The 22,584-nt window shown below is 40.5% G+C and overlaps 1 protein-coding gene across 2 annotated transcripts in view; it reads left to right on the top strand.

Moving 5' to 3' along the window:
- The window catches only part of TNPO1 (transportin 1), an 82,538-nt gene that overhangs the window by 5,538 nt on the left and 54,416 nt on the right, over positions 1–22,584 (top strand). The window contains exons 2-3 of one of the 2 annotated variants that reach the window (XM_072858743.1): positions 18,348–18,592; positions 18,815–18,928. In XM_072858743.1, coding sequence (XP_072714844.1) covers positions 18,824–18,928 — 105 coding nt within the window. In that variant the 5' untranslated portion in view covers positions 18,348–18,592; positions 18,815–18,823. The remainder of the gene's footprint in view (positions 1–18,347; positions 18,593–18,814; positions 18,929–22,584) is intronic. The other variant, XM_072858742.1, reaches the window with a different exon arrangement.

Here is a 22,584-nt window from a genome sequence, read left to right as displayed (position 1 = left end):
GTCTTGCTTTGGATAAATGTATTTCAGGATGTTTCTAAATTCAGAAGTAATGCAGATTTAATTGGACATAAGGGTGATTTAAAAATTCTTTACCAAACTTATTTCTTGAAGCTTTGGAGAAAGAGTATGCTGTTGAAAACAAATAACTATCCTCAATTATCTGAGGTCATACAAGTTGGGCTTATACTATGATAGACATTTTAAAAGTTGGTCTGTGAGTTATTGGTAATCTAAGTTGCTGTTTTCACAAATAAAACATGATACTTAGAAATATTTGGTTCTAATGTAAAATTCTACAGGTAGGGAGAACAATAATAGAAAATAACATATTTTTCATCCAGTTTTCTTGATGGTCTTGTTTTATCAGGGGTAATAGCAGAAATCATAAGGAAGTGTTAGAATTGAGAGATCTGGTGATAAAGTGATAAATAAGGAGGTGAGGTATTAATTTCAAAAGTTACCCAGTATAGGAGAATTTGATATCTGTGATAAAACATTACATCTGTCAGAATGAATTCTAGAAAAGGTGCTTTTGAGCTCTGCAAGATCCCTTATAGCATCTTCTGTGGAGCTTACAAGAGATACCTCAAGTTCAGAGGAAATTCAACAAAGTGGTCAGGTGTAGTGTACTGTTTTCATTGCAATTTAATCCTTGAGTCCTCCAGAAGATGAAGTCAATTTAGGATAATAAAATTCATGACACTGTTGTGACAGCATTGTATAGATGAATTACTTCAGCCTTGCATCTAGGAAGACCTGAATTAAAGCAAGTAAATGTATCTTTTTACTTGAGTGAAGTTTAGCTGTCCCTCTCTATGCTTTCGGTAAGTGTATATTAGAGAAAACTGTTTATTATACAGATGTCCTTTAAGATTATGCTAATTTAGTCATAAGTGTGTTTGGGACTGCTTTCTTCAGTTAGACTTTATAGTTCAGTTTTTAAATCCTGAAAAAATATTTAAATTCAGTGTTGGTCTTATCCATGCTGAGCAACTTTAACGCTATTGGTATTGGTATGCTGTGATGGTAGGACCAAGTTTTACAAATGTATTTTTTGATTGTATGTGAGATTTTAAAGCTAGTACATTGTCAAATACTCAGTTTTGTTATTGAAGATAATTTGAAAGAAGCCTAAAAACAAAACAAAACTAAAACAAAAAATTGGCTGCCATGTCATGCAGAAGATAGCTCAACTCTTTTTGCAATTGAATATAATATTTTTTAGTTAATATTTGAGTTACAGTAGTGCCAAGGAGCTCCACATATGAATTAAGGCTCTAGCATGTTAGGCAAGTGTGACAAAACAATGGTCTTTTCTGCATATGGCTCACAACTGAATTACAAAACAAAAGATAAATGTTCTACAGTAGGCAGATACAGGGAGAATGAGAACTATGAGAGAGACTTAAGACATCTGTGAACACTGCACCAAAGGAGAATTTCCACATAAAACGTGAGAAAGGGCAGAAAGTATCTTGTAATGCCTTTTGCATTTTTTTTTTTAAGGGTAGCATATGAGCAAGCATGCTGCAGGTCAGTAAATTGACCCTCAAGGTGAAGACTATAAAAATCACCAGCAGGAAAAAAAGCCTAGATTCTTCACCATGATGATACATAAGAACTGATATATAGGACCGAGACATTGATTTATTCTCTTGTCTATAGACAGTTTAACCTGTGACTGTGGTTTCAACTCTTCATAGCTTTATGTTTCATGTAGTGGTTACATTATTCTTTTAAGACAAAGATGATGTATAGAATGCCAGCAAATTTAGTTAGTGGAGTTGGTGAAGCTATTTGCAACAGGTTTTTATTAAAAGTGTATTAAAATGGCCTCAAAGTTATTAAGTGACCTGAGCATTTATGGTAAATTGAATTATTTTAAATTACAATTTCTTCACTAAATAAATTTCCTTTACCTTTGAACAAGGGAAAAAGAAAAACAAAACTTTAAAAACCTTGAAATATTTGTTTTGTATTGGTTGTGTTAATTGTAGCATTTTAAGGGAATTACTTTATATATGTAGCTGTTTAGTCTAACAACTAATCACAGCAGCTGATCTCTGATTCAAATACCATTCTAATATCCTTCGCAAACCAACATTAAAGTATTTAAATGCCTAAAATATTGAAAACTTACAGCTCAAGTAAGAATTACAATTAAATTCCTCATCAAATTACATTTTTACATGTTCAGATTCCTTAAGTCTATCTAGCTTTTAAAATCTGAATGTATAATGTACTTTTAATTTAATTTTTCATTTGTAATGTTTCTTCTTTTGGCATGAAATGCTGCATTTGAACTAGAAAGAGGTAAAATAATTGCTAAGGGGACTGGTAGCACTTTTAATGTCTATAACTTTTGGCTAAGGCTGCATTAAGTCCCCAAGGAATTTCACCTGATCGTTCATACAGGTAACGATCGTTACCTGATCGTTCATACACAACAACAGTCTCTATCTGTGTAGAAACAGTAGCGTAGCCACTTCAGCGCACAAGCTTTAGCTTAGGTGCATTGCTTGCATTCAGACTTGCTTGCAATTTCCTTTATTGTCTCACAGATGGAGTTTGTTACCCGGTGTGCAGCATCCAATATCACACACAGAGCCGAGGTATCAGTTTATTCCAAGTCTTGCGCAAGACCAGGTGCTAGGTGGTAACTCCACAAAGCTAGCACACCAATCGTTCAAACAGGTACAATTTTATACAGTTTAGTTATACATATGCATAAGCGATTACATAAAACAGTTTCTTATTGGTCTACATTTCCATGCCTTACTCTTGAAGTGACAGTACTACTTTAATGTTCTACACATGCTCAGAGGTGAGGGGTGTTTGCTTGGGCCGGGGTCTCCGGCTCAAGGGGTGTGATTTCTAGTATTATAATGAGGATAGTTTGTGTAAAGGTGCTTCTTACCACACTTCTACTAATGAAGTCGGATTGTTGTCACAATGTTTCACTCAGCTCACATACTTCTTTGGGATGTGTTTCACTCCCAAGGACAGTAATTCTTGATTAGATGTTCCGCATTCCAGTATGAATCCCCCTTATCAGCTTTATGTGTGCCTTGGCCTTCTACCAGCTCTAGTGTACTTCTCACATCTGAATCTTCCCACATAGCTGTATAATACTGAATACATAGCTGTATAATACTGAATTTTAATTGGCTATGTTTAATTGGCTACAATTCCCCCCTTTGAGACTATCTAAGAATATAATTTTTTAGCTAAGTCTCACTTTCTCCTCAGCGAATGCTAAGCAACATCTGCAGGTGCACACATAGACATACAAAGATGCTCAGTGCAATCGGTATTATGCCCAGCAACTTCTTTACCCACAGTCTTAAATCAGGGAACCAAGAGGTCAGCCATCTCCAGGTCTCTTCAAGTCCTAAGGAAGTATCATCCTTTTGAATTTCATGTAAAATTTTAGTTTGTTGACAAATTTCATTTAGATCAGCTGAGATTTGTCCACTCTGGTCAATGTAAATACAACAACTAGTGTTTAACATGGTACAGATTCCTCCTCGTGAAGTCAGGAGCATGTCTAAGGCCATTCTATTTTGCGTGGTGATATCTGCTAGTTGTTTGCAATCCTCATAGTTCTTTTCTGTTAACCCCGGGTGGACGTTAGAACTTCATAGATTCGGATGACTCTCCTGGTTCCCCCCTGATGACATGTAGAAGTATCGTTAAGCATAAGAGGGGTATCATTCTCTCTATTTCCTTCACTTCTCACCAGAAAGAATTCAGTGTATTTACAGAGATATGTTAACAATATTATTGTTCCCAATAATACAGGAAAATACAGAAGTAATTCCCTTTGGACACAATCTGTATGGGTTATGGATTTCTCTTGATGTCCAGTCTTCCAGTGGAGAGGTTTTCACTCACGTGTAGTGAATCCAATAATTTATTCCTTTTATTTTAATAGCTGTGGGGGTGATTAGTAACACCAAATATGGTCCCTTCCAGCATTCCTTCAAAGGTTTGTCTTTACAGGTTCGAATGTAGACTTGGTCTCCTGGTTGAAAGGAATGTACTGGAGTGTCTAGTGGAACAGGTGTTCTCTCATTCAGGTACCTGAGAAGGGAAGACAAAGTACACCCCAACGACAGCAGATATTCAATCAGTGTTTGGTCTCCACTGACATGCATTTGATCACTCCTTCCTGTTAACTTATTTACAAGATATGGTTTACCATACAGAATTTCAAAAGGACTAATAGCTTGCCTAACTCTGGGTGTAATTTGTATTCTCATTAATGCTATGATTAGGATATCTACCCATTTCATTTGAGTTTCCTGACAGACTTTAGAAATATGTCTTTTTAGGGTTTGATTCATTCTTTCTACTTTGCTGCTGGATTGCGGTCTCCAAAGGGTATGTAAATTCCAACCAAATTGTAAAAACTTGGCAACCTCTTGTACAATTTTATCAGTAAAATGGGGCCCATTATCGGAGGCCGTTCCTTCAGGAATACTGAATGTAGGGATTATTTCTTTCAATGGTACTCTGACTGCCTCTCTAGCTTTGTTGGTTCAGCATGGGAAACCTTCTGGCCATCCAGAAAAAGTATCTACCAATACCAGTAAGTATTTAAAGTGATTACACCTAGATAATTCAGAGAAATCTATTTGCCAGTACTCCTCTGGAGTTTTTCCCCTTCTAACCTGCCCCAGAGGAGGTCTTTTCTGTATCTTTGGATTGTTCTTGGAACATATCGAGCACTACTTTACAATAGCATTAGCCAGTTTTTGCATTCTTGGTCCTATGGCATATTGTCTGATGTCTGCTATTACTGCATCTGCTCCCATATGGGTTTGATGAGTCCTTTTTATTAATTCCCTCATTAGTGGGGCAGTGACTATTATTTGCCCATCATCAGTTGTCCACCATCCATCCTGGGCTTTGGTACAGTTTAAAAGTTTTGCTAATTGATTGTCTTTTTCCGAATATATTGGAGGATCCAGTAAAATTCTTCTTAGATCATGGACGAGCTATTTGGCATATAGCTTCCTTCCGCTCTAGTCCCAGTTTTCTTTCACCCTGTGAAACTTCAAAACCCAGGTATTTCACAGTTGTTTGTACAATTTGGGCTTTCTTTCATGATAGCCTGTACCCAGCCAGTCCCAGGAAACTTAACAGATCAATAGAGGCTCCTCTGCAGTCTTGTTCTGAGGTGGTCCCTATTAGTATATCATCTACATACTGTAGTAAGGTAACAGAAGGATGCTCTCCTTGCCATTCTTCCAGTTCTTTGGCTAGTACATTACTGAACAGGGTAGAGCTGTTCTTAAATCCTTGGGGCAGCACGGTCCAGCAGAGCTGGGTTTTCCTTCCAGTCGTTGGACTTTCCCATTCAAATGTGAACAATTTCTGGCTTTCCTTTTCCAGAGGTATATGAAAGAAAGCATCCTTCAGATCCAGTACTGTAAAATAAACATTATTTTATAACAGAGTATATGGATTCAGAACTACCGGATGCACATCCGCTGTAATCCAGTTAATTTCTCTCAAATCCTGTACCAACTGATACTCCTGTGTTTGGGGCTTCCTGACTGGCAAAATTGGAGTATTATATTCAGACTGACATTCTCTTAATAATCCATACTGAGTAAAGTAATTTATCAATGGTTCCAAACCTGTTCTGGCTTCTAACTTAATAGGATATTGTCTTTTCCTTACCGGTGGCACTCTGTGTTTCAATTCAATTTTTACCAGTACAGCATTTTTCGCCCTTCCCGGTTTCTTGGTTGCCCATACTGTAGGTAGCACGGCATCTAGGATTTCCTCTGGGATGTCAAAACTGCGCTTTCCAGGCGGTTTCTTTTGGTAGATGTAACTGTATTGACCTACCAGAAAAGGTTATTTGTGCTCTTAATTTACAAAGTAAATCTCACCCTAAAAGAATAGGCCACTCTGGCATATAGAGAAACTCATGAGATACCACTTAACTTCCAATCTTACATTCCATCAGTTTCAGAAATGGTTTCAAAGTTTGCTTTCCCGTGACCCCAACAATAGGCATATATACATTACTTAATGGTCCCTTACAACTAGTCACTACAGAATGAGTGGCCCCCGTGTCTATCAGAAAATCTGTAATTTCATTCCCTAGCTGAACTGGAACCAGGGGATTGGCTGGGGAAACTTCAGTGTTCTCCCCTGGTCTCCATCAATCCGAGTCTGAAGTTCCCAACATAATTAGATCTGCCTCCCCTGTGGATCCCCCCCTTTTGGATAATCGGTTTTCTATTCGGGCAGTCATTCTTATCCTTGACCCCTTCCTCCGCCTTTTGTTGAATTCCCTGCAATTGCTGCAGCTAGTAATGTAGCCTGCAGCTTCCTGTCCTTTAATTTTTCCTTTTGTCTCTCCCTTTTCTCTGCTTCATCTCGATTATTATACACCTTATAAGCTATTTCTGCTAGTTGGGATATAGACATTCCTCCTGCCCCATCCACTTGTAGCTTCTTCCTTATGTCTGGGGCAGATTGTCCAATAAACAGCATATTGAACATTCTCTGATTAGTCTCTTCCTCTGGATTCAAGTCAGTCCTCTTTCTAGCTGTTTCACACAATCTCTCATAGAATGCTGAGGGGCTGTCATTATTTTCTTGTTTAATATAATACAATTTTGCTAGATTTTAGGTCTCGGAACCCCGTGTTGTATCCCATATAAGATCATTTGTTGATATTGTTTAATCATAGCCCTTCCTACACTGGTATTGGATCCCATTCAGGATCACTTTTAGGTATGAACCTAGCAGGATCATCATTGGCATTCTGCCTCTGATTTTCTTGCTCAGCTTTTTCCATTACTAATTGGCTTTCTTCTGGAGTAAAGAGGGTGCTTAACAGTGTCTGCATGTTTCCCCACCTAGCGTTATGATTGTTTATAATTGCATCCCCTAATTGATACATTTTATCTGGGTTTTCCCGATATGATCCAACTTATTGTTTCCAATTTAAAAGGTCTGAAGTAGCAAATGGTGCATGCACAAACACTGGTAAGCCTTCCACTCCAATTGCTTGTCGGAGTGGTGCTTGTATTACAGGTGCACAAGCCCGAGTCCTTGCGGAGATTGGTGAAGAGTCCCTCTGAGTGGACTGTTCCCCTATTCCATCAAACTCTGTTTCATTATTCAACTTTTCCTGCTTAGTTCTTGGCACTAATAATTGAACTCTGGCTCCTCATTACCCCGGATACATCCTTTCCCAATATCACATGCAGAACAACATCCCTGCTTCTTCTCCAACCTGTTTTCTGCCAAAACATGTATACCATCAGGATCATTATTTAACAGTTTACATTTCTTTCTGATTTCATGATTATTCTGTAATGCAAAGAACAAATCAACATACAGTACTTCATCCCATTTATCCATCCTCCTACAGAAAAGCATCAGTTGTAGTACAGTGTTATAATTTAAAGTTCCAGTTTCAGGCCATTTTTCGTCATCACCTAATTTGTACATTGGCCACCACTGATTACAATATTTTTGGAGTTTTTCTTTAGTTAGGGGATCCCCTCCAAATTTTTGCCAGTTTTTCAGGATGCATCCTAAAGGAGTGCAGGAAGGTATCTCGGTAGAAGGATTTAAACTCATATCATTTCCTAGGAAAAACTTTGTTAACCAGGGCTTCATGTACTCAGCAATCAAAGCATCTACGTACAGAAGTCTAAACAAGCTCCTGGTGCAGTCCTTCATGGGTGTCTTACGCAGAGCGATTTTAAAACAGACTGATACAGAAACCAGAATGAGGGACGTCTCCCTTCGCTAAAACAGATCAGTACCAAAAACATAAACCAGATGCTACTGCTGCGTATCTTTTCCTGATGCATCTTATGCAGAGCCCAGAACAAAAACCAAATTGGATTTCCCACTCATTGAAATTTCCTTCTCTGCAATCCCCTGAAGATACCTCATTAAATTCGCGTTGCATTGTTATGTTGCTTACCGCCCGACTGCAGAAGGGAGGCCAAAGGGAATCCCCGAACAACAGGTCAGTGTGTGCTGGAATCCGTTTGGACTGCCACTTCCTGTCAGAACAGCAAGACGATCTGGGCAAGGCCTTACCGCAGTCCCACCTGGGTCGCCAAAACGTTGTCTCACAGACGGAGTTCATTACCCAGTGTGCAGCATCCAGTATCACACACAGAGCCGAGGTATCAGTTTATTCCAAGTCTTGCGCAAGACCAGGTGCTAGGTGGTAACTCCACAAAGCTAGCACACCAATCGTTCAAACAGGTACAATTTTATACAGTTTAGTTATACATATGCATAAGTGATTACATAAAACAGTTTCTTATTGGTCTACATTTCCATGCCTTACTCTTAAAGCGACAGTACTACTTTAATGTTCTACACGTGCTCAGAGGTGAGGGGGTCTCTGCTTGGGCCAGGGGCTCTGGCTCAAGGGGTGTGATTTCTAGTATTATAATGAGGATAGTTTGTGTAAAGGTGCTTCTTACCACACTTCTACTAATGAAGTCGGATTGTTGTCACAATGTTTCACTCAGCTCACATACTTCTTTGGGATGTGTTTCACTCCCAAGGACAGTAATTCTTGATTAGATGTTCTGCATTCCAGTATGAATCCCCCTTATCAGCTTTGTGTGCCTCGGCCTTCTACCAGCTCTAGTGTACTTCTCACATCTGAATCATCCCACACAGCTGTATAATACTGAATTTTAATTGACTATGTTTAATTAGCTACACCTTTACACTGGTTCAATATTGCATCAAAGCTGGTATTACAGATAGAGTTGTGAGAATGCTTCTTCAAAAAACAAGGGTAGAAATGAGAGAATACAGTAAGAATTATACCATTATACATTACTTTTTTACTTACTTCCTGTATTTGTGCCTTTTTTTAACCAGCCAGTGTAAGTCCACCTGTCTACCTGGAATTAATCAGTGATCTCTTAACACCTATTGCTGGAAAGGGCCATGAAGATCTGTGTAGAAGAACTATATAGGCTCTCTTCTGTGATGTCTGTAGGCTTCAAGCGGTAGCAACTTGAATATCTTGTTTAATTGAAAGTCCAAGACTTCTCTTAAATCTCATCTTCAGATGTCATATCCAAGAGCATTTAGAATATGACTGAATATGCTTAAACTGAAAAAGCTAAAGCATTCTTCCATTGAAATGTCCATTTGTATTAGATATTCAGTGTGCATCTATTAATTGAAATAGTCTTCACTGCTAAGATTATGCTGGTTTCCTTACCAGATTATCCAGTGAGTTTTATTGTTCTGGTCAGATGAAAACTGGAAATTTTCTAAAGGAGTTTATAATACTGTTTTGATTTCTGAAGATATTTCTCTATTCTTTTATATTTGTCTCACATAATTATTGCTGAGTTAATGTTGAAGCACTTGGATCATACTGGTTTTTATGTTAAACAATAAAAAATTCAACTCATTATTATTTGTCATCTAAAAATAGTGATATTCAGAGGAGGCAAAAACATTGTTTTTAATGTGTGTGCAAATTCCACTGTGTATGTATATGTAGGAACAATTTAGGGGTGGCAGAGGTGTGTCTGTACTTCTGCCTTGACCCTTCATTCTTTTTTACCCTCTTCTTCATCTGAAGCTTGAAAGACAAGGAATGTCTACAGTCATTCCTTAATGGTCTCAGTAAGATCAAATAAGTCCTGTTTGCTTATTTACCTTAAGAGTTTTGCTTCTTTCTTTAAGGTGGTTAGGGCATCGTTCCTTTTGTTTATGTGCATGATTGGAGCAGTTAATTCCGCTCACTGATGATCACATGCACAGCTTTGTCTCTTTCGGAGGGAGCTACATTCCAGATCAGTAATTATTTGCTCACTCTTTTCCAGGAGGATGTAATTTCAGAATATTTATCTGATATTAGAGATTGGAGAAGGCCAAACAGCTGCTCAGGCTCACTGGATAAAAGATTGAATTCCAGTTTCTGTCTGAAGCTTTTGTGTCCCTACCATTTATATATGACTCCCATTAGTCCCTATGCAGGACAGATACCGGCTTGCTGGAGTCACACAGGGACTAATATAAACCCAAACACTGTCACTTCCTTGAGGCAACAGCATCTTAAGGACCTTAGATAAGCCACTTAGTGCAGTAAGGAAATTCATCAGCCATCCAGGGAACAATACACTAGCCTTCTGTTACAAAGACTAGTGATGATGTTTTAGCCTACAGTATTGCTGTTAGTATTGCAAGTATCACCAAAGCACCAGTGTTGCCACCAATGACAGATCTGATGGTGGTAGTGTCACTGACAGTTGCATGTCTTAATGCATGTTCCGTGTGTGAATGTTTTAATACACATTGAGTATTCAGAAAAAAATGGGGAGGAAAGTGGGTGAGTGTGTGACTCTGAATTCTGTGTGTCCTGGATGCAAGGTATTTTGTCAAGAAGTAAAAATAAAACTAATCCTGACTAATCAGTTCTTAGTGCTCCCAATATAATTTTTGCCTTGACCCCTACACTGAATTCCTAATAATGCCTGATCAGTTTTGACTGGAGGAGACTCCTCAGTTTTTTGAGACATACTTTGTACTCATTCCTTTACAGTTGGTGCTGGTGCATACTGTGAAAAGACACTGGTCCGATTTAAACAGTGTAAAATAACAAATTTTAATAATTTAAATCCGAAGGCCAAAAAGTTTAATTTTGTGTATTTGGTTTTAATTTTGCTTTACAATTGTAGCTTTTCTTTTTCTCAATAGATCATTCTCATCTCATTTATGCATCAAAACATAACTTGCAAATAAATATACCATTTGTCTTGTATTTTTTACTTCTTTCTACTAGCAAAAGGGCCTCAGTACCTTTACATGTTCTGTTTCTTCTTTAAGGAGATTCCCGATTTTTACATTTTAATGCAAAATATACCAAAGATGTTTCTACTGCATAATTATTATTTGTGATTGTTAAGATGGTGTCATACAAAAAAGCATTTAAACTGGTAAACTGCTTTATGGGGGATATATTAGTGATTTATACATATTTTGCATTAAAATTGGTTGGTTTATTAAAGTATGTATTGACTACAGTTAGAGAACTGATGATATATTTTGGTTCATCATGGTGCAGATTTTTCAAAGTTAGCTTAATCTAAGTAAGGGGCGATCTGTTTTTAAGTTTTTTTTAATAATTGTCAATAACTTAATTTTAAAGAAGCAGTGCACTCTTTTCAGGGCCAAGAACTTCCCCAAATTTGGCACTACGCCATGATGAGGTGTACCCTCCTTCTCATTTGCTGTGGTGTACTTCTTCCTTATTGTCAGAGCAGGAGATGATATCGTCTCTGAACATTTTTGAAAAAGAAGAGAGAGAGAGATGTTTACCACATGCCTACACCACCAGGCCTCCCACAAAGGCCCTGTCTGTCACAGCTGAGCCATTGTTAGAGGAACAGGCACCGTGGAGTCTCTCATTCTATGACTTTCCTCCCAAGGTTTGCAGGGGCTAGGACCACTTTCTCAAACATGCAGTAAGTGGAGATAGGAGTCTCACATCTGTTTCTTTCTTTGTTTTTACTGATCTCTTCTAGTTGAGAAGGATGAGCACATAACTGAATTAAAGTAAATGCTAGCATTTCAGGGGCTGCATCTCTTTTCTCACAGTCTTATATCATTCTCATCCATGGATGTGGCTTTTTTCAGCCATAACTTCATTTTTAAATTATCTCTGCTACTTTTGTCAGGTATTTTCAAAAGTTTCAGTTCTGATCTATTAATGAGGAACAGGTTCAAAAGCTATGTATCATTTTGGTTTTATCTCTGTCTTGGGGCAGCCTGAATTATATGTTACAGAAACAAGTTCAACCAAAATCCTGCAGCAGACACCAGCTACTTTGCCTCCTACAGCTAAGAGAAAGAAACCTTACTATATACTTAAATAGGGAGTTGAATAGGATTCATATGCGCCTGTCACTAATCTTGCTTGAAAGACTTTTAAGCTGACAAACAGCACATGCTGAATTACAGACATGAGATTTGACAGTAGAGATTTAAATAAGACTCTGGACCCTCAAGAATGACTCCTGCCTTTGCATACCCACTTACGCCCTTGGAATAGATTTATCCTGTTACAGTAATGAGTGGGGCTTGTTACCCAGGGCAGAGCATTCCACTTTCACCTCCCAGTCCGTAGTTAATCTTTACTTTCATGCCTTCAAAAGTCCCTCTCATGTTAGGCAATTACAGATGCTCATATGTTTCATGTAGAAGAGCAAAGTAAAGTACTCCAGAATTTGGAGGAAGAAGCCTGTGTCCTGGAGCAAAAAAAAAAGGGCAGGGGGGAGGTTTTACTATTTTAGACTTCAGCTGATACATCTGATACCTGCTGTCACAAATGCAAGAGGCAATGGTTTTCTCAAACAGCCCTCCATTCAGTTTCAGATTGTTTCATGACTGACAGCATTAAGAACATGTACTGCCATTTTAGTATCTAGCATGTGTGATTACAGTGGGGCAAATCATTAGCAACACAGTATCTTTCCACTTGACATCTCTAGCAGTGGAAATGAAGTTACAGCTAGTTTGAAGAGATGATACATCCATATGTATCCTTGTCCAGAAGATTAGTTGATCAAATGCATTTAAAATCCAGAGATCTTTGCATCTTGTTCAGTCAGCTGGACTTTTAATGAAGTATAAGAATGGTGTTTCATCCTATCAAAGTAGAATTCAAAGCACTCCTGATGATTTCCAAATTGGTGAAAGCTTAACAGGTTTTTGTCTCTGCAGCAGACAATGTCATGTATCTAACTGGAACCAACAGCAATAGACTTGGTTTTCAGTTCTGACTTGTACCTAAGCCTGTGCTATGTGTTGATGTTTGTAAACCTAATTTGCATTAAGTCTTAATTAATTGTTCTACAAGACATCAAGTGTTAGTGCATGCTGTGGCCTGTCATCCATTTTATCTGCAATGGTGTGGTGGTTTTGTACCTTCATATATATGGAAACTATATTGCTGTACTCTTTCCTCTATGCTCGTTGGATGCATGAGGAGCAGAGGTATTCATCAAATAAAGAAGGAACATACTTCTGTCAGAAGAGTGGAATTACAGGCTGTCAGGTTATCATGTGTGCTATTTCATCTGCTCAGTGGGATTCCACAGTGCAGGCTTTTACAGACATTATCTGCAAAAAGAAATACTGCTCTTCACTTTTGGGAAAAGAAACCGTGAAATTGTGGACAGTGGTTCCACAACAATGATAAGCCAGAACAGCTCTCCCTTTCTCACAGGCAACAGTGTAGCAGATCTCCCGAGCAGGTACATTATCATAACTGTAGGTACTCTCAGAAAAAGTCCATCATCAAGCTGATTTTCCATGGAGAGCAAATCGCATTACAGATTTATTTGCCTCCAGTATTGAAATGTCCAATGTTCCAGGAAATTTGAGTTCAGCTTCATTACGAGGTGTCGTAGCATGGGATCAATTGTGCACATACACAATCTCTAGTATGATACACAACATAAAGACAAAACCAATTATAGCTAGAATTGTCTCAAGAGGGTAGGAAGCTTTCTTAGTTTCTTCAGCTTCTTATTCTACTCCTAGACCTACCAGCCGCAGGGAATGAATGACAGTAGGAAATGAAGGTCAATTAACTGTACCCAAATCTGAAATTATATTATCTGAAAGCCCATACGTTTGCTGCTTTGAATGGTGCTATCAAATTGTTCCTTACAGATAGAAGAAATTCTATCTGTAGATAGAAGGAAAAAAGTTCTTTTTTAAGATAATCTTAAGCCTACCAATGAAGCAAACTTTTAGTTTGGTACATTCCACAAAACTTTTTACCTTAGTCCAAGGCTTACCATTGTACATTGGATCACATTGGATTTGTCTTACCTTCTGTTAGGTGGATTTCCTGTTTGTACTGTCTTAGTAAGCCTGTTGTCATCCTCTGACATCGAAGAACTCTTAAAAAATATCTTTTGTGTCCTTAGTTCCCAGAAGCAGATTCCACTCCTGCATATGGGAACTTAATACCATTTGTGCAAATCTTACCATGAAGTCCTGTTCAACAGAATTGCAATTCAACAGTGAACTTAGTTACTGTTGCATTAGTCAGAAAGTAGTAAGCTTACAGCCTCTTCTGTCTAATGTTTCTATATGCCTCTCCACAAGTATAAAGTAATGTTGAGATCCCATCTTAAAAATATTTTTCTAAAGTTTCCTCAGACTTCTGTTTAAAACAATCCTTCTATCATAATAACCAATCAGCTCTGGGAGAGTAGAAAGCTTAATTTCATAGACATTTCAGTCATGGACAGAAAATCCTTCCAGACTGTCTTTCCATCTGTCTCTTCAGTAACCTCTCCAGTGCTTCACAGGGTGAAACTATCTTCTTCTAAAGACTATTCAAATAAATCTTTGTGTAATGAATATTAAGCTTGTATCATATGACTGAACTCAGGAAGGCTGCACTAAATGTTTTAGAATGGATTCTCCTTTGATATGCTGGATGTGAGAACTACCAGTATTTTTTTAAGCTTAGGGCATGTCTCCAGACAGAAGGCATTGCAAAATAATATAGCAGTAGATATTCTGCATGAGCTCCTTCGCATACACGCATTTATTCTGTGTTATGTGAGCTTTTTTTCTGCTTAGCTTAATCCACATCACTGTTAGCCTGAAATAAGAGGGTTTTACACAGAAAGCTATTATGGAATATCCATTATTTCCTCTGTGCATACAAACCTTCTATACACAGAGGTACAAAGAGACACTATAAGCAATCTGCGTGGAAGCTTTGAAGCCTGGATTTTAGCAATGGATTGAACAATTTATTCCCATTATTAAATACCAATTTTACAGGTAGCAGTGCCTGAATTTTGTGACAAGAAGGTAGCTCATTAGAATTCTCTCTGAAAGAGGAAAAAAAAAAATCCAATATTACCAATGTAGTAAAACTAAAGACTGGGAAAAATTTTCTAAATGGTAAAGTGGCTGAAACTCTCTTCAATTCTGAAGAGAATTGAAGCTAACAATTCTGAAACTAGGACAAATTTGAGAATTAATTTTAATTAGAGAATGATTACTTGAAACTAGTTTCCAAACTGCTAGCAGCGAGAAGTTGTGCTCCCGAAAGGTACAGCTTAGAGGCTATGGCATTTGAGGGATGGGACATCTTCCTAGTAGTGCAGATTTCTTTTCTGGCTGGGTGTCGGGAGGGATTTGCACCAGTCTTCTATTTCTCTTTTCAGTGCCCTGAGAATACTGTCAGGGTGGGGAGGGTATTCTGTTGAGTCTCCTATTTGTGCTGTCGATATATGTATTGTCAGTTATACAATTATACAATATATACAGGCTGCTGATCAGAAAACAGTTCCTAATCCAAGTTCCTTTCAATATCTGTTTATAACATAATGGAAAGCAACAGGAGAAATTAAAAGACCTAGCACCAAGTACACTCTACTGTGATGGTAAGGACACTTTCCAGAAAAAAATTGGGTTCATCACCCTAGGAGGAAGCAAAAATTGAAGCCTGCCTCATGCATTCAGAGCTACTACTCTCTAGCTACTGGATTTTGAATGAGTTAGCAGTGCTACCTATTGTAGCCATTCCTTTTATTTCCTTGTATGACAAATGCCAGATATGTGTCATTTCAGCCTGATCTAATGGGACATACTGGGGGAGAAAGAGAAGAGAGTATTGGGCACAAAACCAAAGACAAATAAGTTACTTCTGGGCTTTTTGTGGATACTCAAGTAGAACACAGCAAGGTTTGTGGAGAGAGAAATGGATTAAAGATACAGATTAGTGTTTGGTGGGGTTTTTTGATTTTTTTAAATACACATTGTTGTGATACCAGTGCATTCTGGCTAGTGCGTGACATCTGAAGCTTGGATAATAGAGAAATGAAAGATTAGCCTCAGCATTTGTGCAAGGCTCCTGTCTTCAGTGAACTTTTGTCTTCTTAACATATATAGGTGAAGTGTTTCAAGTTTATTTCTGATGCATTCTACTGATTGAGTGGGATGAACCAGGCCATCTTATGTTTTGAATGGTAGCTTTTATGCTTCTGTGTGGTACTTCGTTTAATATTGATTCTGAATTCCTTTCTGCATGAGAAGATTCTTGCTTGAGGGAAACAGGTAGTAGAAAACGAAGAGGCAAAGGATACAGAAAGAAACCATTTTCTCATTTTTTCTATAATGTTCTTTGCTTTCAGTCTGAAGTTTTTTTCCTGACTGGTTTTTTTTTTTCCTGACTGTTTTCCTGAAGTTTTTTTCCTCCTCCTAAGGAGGAACCTATCTTGGAGGATGATCGTCTAAAGCATTTAGATGTCCCCACTAATTGTAGAGGCTCCCATTCATGCTCTGATTTGTAGGCCTTTCTCTCTCCTTTCCGCTGCAGAAAGATCTTACCAGGATTTAATTCTGGTCACTTTCATGGAAAGGAAACGGCTGCTTTTCTTAGTTATGGATCCATGGCCTGCTTCTCTTCCTGCTTTTTCCTGTTCTATCTCTCAACCTTCCATTCTGGTCTTTTCCCTTGTTTCCCATATTTAATGTTATTTTTGTCTAGCGCACTTGGTTTCCTGATAAAATTAGCCAAATGTAATCCTTGTGTCATAATTTGTGAATAGTAACTTCTGAAGCTCTGATCAATTTCAAACAAAGTTGACACTGGGCCAGAAGTCTCAAAGATGATCAAGTTTCTACAACCTTCCTGGTAAGGCAGCAGTTAAGGGAATGAGGCCCAAATTAGCCTTCAGGCCCTTCTTTGATTTGTTGGACCTCAGCTTTCATCTGCTCCAGCTGTGTAAGCATCACTATGGAGAGCTCTCCTGCCTATATGGTGTGAGCCATGAACAATGGTTTTAATGGCCTGGGTCCACATCCTTTGTTTTGACATTTTTCTGTTCTAGAGGGAAACTAGTGGAGATTTACCCTGGTCACAAAAATCTCGTATAAACCTTGTGCCCACCCTTTCCTAGTAGCTGGTGGCACACCTTTACACACCTACCTTACTGACTGCATCTTGTAGACATTTCAGTGTGATAAGCTCTCAAGAGGTGTGGTGCTTTAGTAGTCTGTCTCCCAAAAACCCCTGTGATAACTATGGCAGTTGCCTAAACAGAAGAGCTTAAGAAACATGTCCCATTTCTTGCTTTTTTAATAAGCTGTTTTTGTTCTCTCCATTGGTTTTGTTCTCTTGTGTGCTGTGCTGCATACTTCTCTGCTATTTAGCTGTTTCCTGCTTCTTATTCCAGTGTGAATGTTTTCCTGATTCATCAAGTACCCTCTTTCACTGTCCTCGTTATCCAGATATGTAGATACTGTAAGTACACTGCCCATCTTACTTGTTGCCTGTGATGGTTCCTTTTGCTGTTTTACTGGAGACTGTGCAGTACTAATTTTGTCTCCTTCTTCAAGAATAGTGGCTTGTAGTAATATAGAAGGAAGTTGGCTCAGGACACTTAGCACCTGAGACTGGACAGCTGACTGTCAGTGTTGGGGAGGTGAGACAAAGACCCACACAGCAAATTACCTGGGACACACCGTGAGGAATCACTGATGTTCCCTGTCCGCACTGCCTCTGAACAGTTGTTAAGGCTGTGATGTGCAGCACTCAGACTGAGTTCTGTACTGCAGCAGAAGCACCAGAAAGTGAAACTAGTTCTCATATAGTCAAGTGAGATGCTTACAAACACAGTGACTAAAAGTAAGATCGTAAAAAGCCAGGGAATTACTGCTTTTCATTTTCATATTTTAGACCAGTTTTCAGCAGCATGTGTTCTTATTTTGTCTATTGGCATATGTATTATATAGGAAAAATAGCTATATATATATAATACATATGTAATCCATATGTATTAGATACGTAGCTATGCATATATGTATCTAAATGCTAATTTTGACCTGAGAGCTCCCCTGATATATTTTGAGGCTAAGGACAAGATACACTAGCTATTCAAAGCAGTTTCTTGTGAGTTTCTTTCCCCGCCGCCTTTCTTGTGTAGTTGGTCCTATTCCCTCTTTAGACGTGGAATTGAGAACTTGTGAGATCTGCCCAGCGCTCAACCAGATCATGTAGAAGTACAGCAGCCGGCAAGGCAGGTACCGCGTTCCTGACGCCTGGGTCTGCTTTCGCACCCCCGCTTCTCCTTTGTGGGCGGCAGCCTCCCAGCTCGCAGCCAGGCGCTGCGGGTGCGCGGCCGCAGCTGTCCCAGGAGGCCGGGCCGGGGCCGGGGCCGGGGCCGGGGCGCCGCTTCGCCCCTCGCGGCTGCTGGGGGTTTCTCTCTCTTCTCGGGTGGGTGGCTGAGGCGGAGGCGCTCCGTTTCCCACCGGCCGGGATTGAGGGGCCCGCGTTTTGTCGCCCCCAGGCTCCTGACGGTGTGGGACGCACCGGGGAAAGGCTGACGGCGGCGCCGGCGGGCCCGAGGCGGCCCGGGCGGGCGGAGGCGGGCCCGGCGCTAGGACCCAGGAGGACGCGAGGCGGCTCGGGCGGGCGGAGGCGGGCCCGGCGCTAGGACCCAGGAGGACGCGAGGCGGCTCTTCGGGCCAGATTACAAATTCGCCGTGACTCAGTCTGCTCGGCACGGAGCAAAGCGGGCGGCGGCGGGAGCAGGTCGGTGTCGTTCGTTCGTCCGCCCGTCCGTCCGCGGGGTGCGCGCCGCGGGGGCGAGAGCCGGAGCGGCCCGTGCTCCGCGGTGCCCGCTCCCTCCCTCCGGCTTTCCTTCCCTCTTCCCTCCCTCCCTCCGGCTTTCCTTCCTTTCCGCCCTCCCGCCTCCCTCGGCCTGGGCCCTGCCGCGCCGCTAACCGCGGCCGCCTGTTGTCTGGTGTTTTCCAGCAAGCCAAGATGGAGTATGAGTGGAAGCCCGACGAGCAAGGGCTCCAGCAGATCCTGCAGCTGCTCAAGGAGTCCCAGTCCCCGGACACTACCACGCAGAGAGCCGTGCAACAAGTATCCTTGGCCGAGGCCTGCGCCGCGCGGGCGGGGCGGGCGGAGCGGGGCCGCGGCGGCCCGGGCGGGCGCTGGGGAGGCCGGGGGCGGCGGGCGCGGGGAGCGAGGCCTGCGCGGCAGCAGGCCGGCGCTGCGGCAGGCGACGGCGGCGGCGGCCGGGCCTGCCCGGGGAGCCGCCACAGCGCGGTGGGCCGAGCCTCCGCCGGAGCGGGCGGTCGTGGCGCGGCGTTTGAACCGCCGAGGCCGCCTGCGGGCCGCGGGGCCGCCTTCCCTCGGCGGGGGCCCGGGCACCTGTTGCGAGCCCGGAGCCAAGGGCCGGGTTGGTTTTTTTTTTTTGTTCTTTTCTTTTTACAGCCCAGGCTCTGGCGCGGCTCTGCCGGTGTCTGCGGCTTTCCCGGGTTCCCCCACGCTGGGCCGCCGCCAGCGCCCAGCCCCCAGCCGCGGCGGGGCGGGAGCGCGGCCCTCGCCCTAGCGGATCCCGCCGAGGGGGCCGGGGGTGCCCCGCGGCCCGCCGGGCTGAGCAGGCGGCGCGGTGCGGGGTACCCGTCGCCCCTGCGGCAAAGCGGGGGCGAGCAGGGGCATCCGGCGCAGGGATTCGAGGCGAAAGCCGTAGCTGGTGGGGGGGTGCCCCTGGTGGAGCTGCTGCCTGCACGCCCTCGTTGGCCTGCTGGCTCTGACACTGCGCATTCTGCTACGTTGTGAGGATGTTTCTGCTTGCCTAGAAGCCTGAGCCTGAACTACTGCTTGTTAGGCTCGTTAAAATTCACGGGAAGGGGACGATCTACTGTATGTAGCTTCTTGTGCTGCTTTGCAGTGCATTTGGTGTTAGTGTTGTGGATTGTTGGGTTTTTGACCCCCCTAAGTCTCTCTGGATTGTAGAAGTGATGAAATAGCAAGGAACAAAGATTGAGAGAGTAAAATTTTAAATTAGGACTAATAGAAGCATAGGTCTTGAAAAAGAAAGCCCTTATTACTGTATCCTGCTCCTTGAGCTAGCCATATGAGTGCTTTAAAATATCTAGAAGTCCTGAAATTCTATAAAGTTTATCATCTTGAGCCCTTTTTATTTAAGGCATTTGCTTGAAGGTCTTCACAGAAAGCAACAGAATTTTTTTAAGTAGGTAAGAACATGTGTGTGTGTATGTATATCTGTATTTATGTTATTTTAAGAGTTTAGCTTGAAGCCAAATTTGTTCCACTTCTAGACTTTCATAACAGATGTGGTCAAGCTTAGGAAGGCTTCTGTCTTATCTGAAAGGTGAAGGTAGTTTTCATCTCGATCATCTTGTTATTGCAGCTATGTTTCAGATTTTTAAGATGCTATTGCTTCCTTTGGAAAATCCTAAACAGAAGTGTCTGACTAAGTAAAGTGTTCTGATAATGCCCCAAACTTAGACTGGTGCTCTTTAGTATTTAAAATACAACACTGTTTATAGCAACAGTGTTTATAGTGTAGCTTTAACGTAAAATTACATTTTAAAGCTCTGCTTCAAATAACTTAATAACATCTGTTTTGTTTATTGAAAAATAGCAGCATAGGTGCGGGATGGGCAATATAGGTGATGCTGTCCGTCTTCAAGATCAGTAGAAATTGACTGAACAAAAGTGCTGTCAACTGGTGTTTCAAATTCTTTTAAAATGGTATTGGTAACTCCCTGCTGTGCTGAGATACCTGTGCTTTCAAGGAGGTCGTCATATGTTGGCCTGTAAATGTTAGAGAAATGGCATATTTTTACCATTGTATTATGCATCAGTTTGGGAAAAAGTTCTAATACAACTTGACAGGCCCTGTCCTATAGTATTTTTTTTTTTAAAAAAGTATGTCCTTTGAGACTGTTTCCACAAAGAATTTGTGATGGTTGTTTTATTGTAGAATGCTACTTAGCAGCATGTACAAGCAGGGTGGTGATTAATGGTTTCAAATGTAAAGTACTCTTAGTCCATAATTTTTTTGTAAGCTTATCAGTGTGTTGATTCTGTCATGCTCTTTCTTTATGATACTGTTTTGGCACATTTGGGTGATTAGAACTCAAATGTAACAAAGTGGGGAGTATAGGTTAGCCAAAACCCTTTGTTAACAAAGTTATGAATTGGTAAGGCTTTGAATATTTTTCAAATGAAGCTATTAGATGTTTCTTGGAATAAAAAAGAAAAAGTTAAAGTGAGTGAAGAAGAAGTTGTTAAGAAAATATAGCTTATAAGCTATTCTTTGATTCCTATACCAATTAAGTGTTTTCTCATGAAGTTTCTATTAAATACTGCTCTTTCAGTTCTTTCTGCTCACTTCTGCTGCTACTTCCTACTTGATCCATTGGAATTCACAGTTGTTAATAATGTTCAACTGACTGTTTTGGTGATTATGTTCCTGAAGCTTGGAAAAGAAGAAAAACATTACAAAACATACTACCCTACTTCCTGGCTGTTCCTGAAAGAGCTCTTTGGCTTGGCACCTTTGACAACAATCTTTGGATGTGTGGTTTTTCATTTCTAGGGGACATGTAGAGTGTTCTATATTATTTTCATTTGCCCTGACCATCCTCCTGTTTACATTTAATCTCCTGTGTGTTTCACAGCAAAGGAGCTTGTGGCTATGATAAGTACACTTTACTCTCTTACTAAGTGAAAAGAGGGCAGGCTTCTCTAGCAAAGTTATTACTTGATGCAAACAGCCTAAATATCTAAAAATGAAGTTTCTTAAGTTTGTGATTGAGACACTGGCTGTTGGTCCTTGGAAGGAAATGGATCCTTTAGAACTGGAAGGGATTTACTGGGCCATCAAGTCCTAACATACATCTGTGTGGCTAAGGTTTAGCTACTTTGAATGTTTAGAGGTTTAGCTAAACAGCAAGTAAATGCCTATGGAGCAAATAATCTTACTTCTTCTAAAAATACGTTTTTGTAAAATGTCTTGTTTGCCATACTGATGATATCTAGTAAGTTTAGTAACTTAGAAGTGACACTGCACTGATTTAAAATATTATTCTTGAGCAGAATACTTGTTAATACCAGGCTGTGAGAACAGGATACAAGGAGAATGCTAGATCACTGCTGTAGCCAAGCGGTGGCTGAATACTGGGAAATTTGAGGCAGAAGTAATGACAAATTTTGGGAAAAGCAACAACATACTTTCACAGCTGTTCAGAAACATAATCATTCTTCCTGCAGTTAGGGATCATGTTGTTGTTTTGGTGGTTTTTGCTTTTTTTTATGAGACCATGGATAAGCATGAACTTTTTGGTACAACTATCTGTGCATTTACAGTTAAACACATTCTCATTGCTGAGAGCTCAGGCTATGGCTAGTTAGTATCATAAAGAAGTATATGTCTGATATTAAAATGAATGGCTTATCAAAATCATAGCTGTTACATTTTAATGCTGAAATGCTTCCATTCATTGTGGAGGGGAAAAAAAGATGTGTTATGGGATTGTGTCTCAGTGGATTCCTTAAGTCTGGCAGGCTTCTAAGCGTAAATATTGAGATCCACAACTGTACAGAGGAAACTTTTTTTTAGTGCCTTTACAAATATTTTTAAGGATCTATTAATTTCTGTGTCTGTCCCTGGATTTTTTTTTTCCAGATTTCACCATAACTAAAAGCTATTGCTTCAATAAGAAAATTACAGAAACTGGTTTTAGATTGTTCATACTCTGTAT

The sequence above is a fragment of the Ciconia boyciana genome, chromosome 4, assembly GCF_034638445.1.
Source record: "Ciconia boyciana chromosome 4, ASM3463844v1, whole genome shotgun sequence".
NCBI lineage: Eukaryota > Metazoa > Chordata > Aves > Ciconiiformes > Ciconiidae > Ciconia > Ciconia boyciana.
Note: the sequence above shows the minus strand (reverse complement) of the source record. Positions and strands in the feature narration are given on the sequence as shown.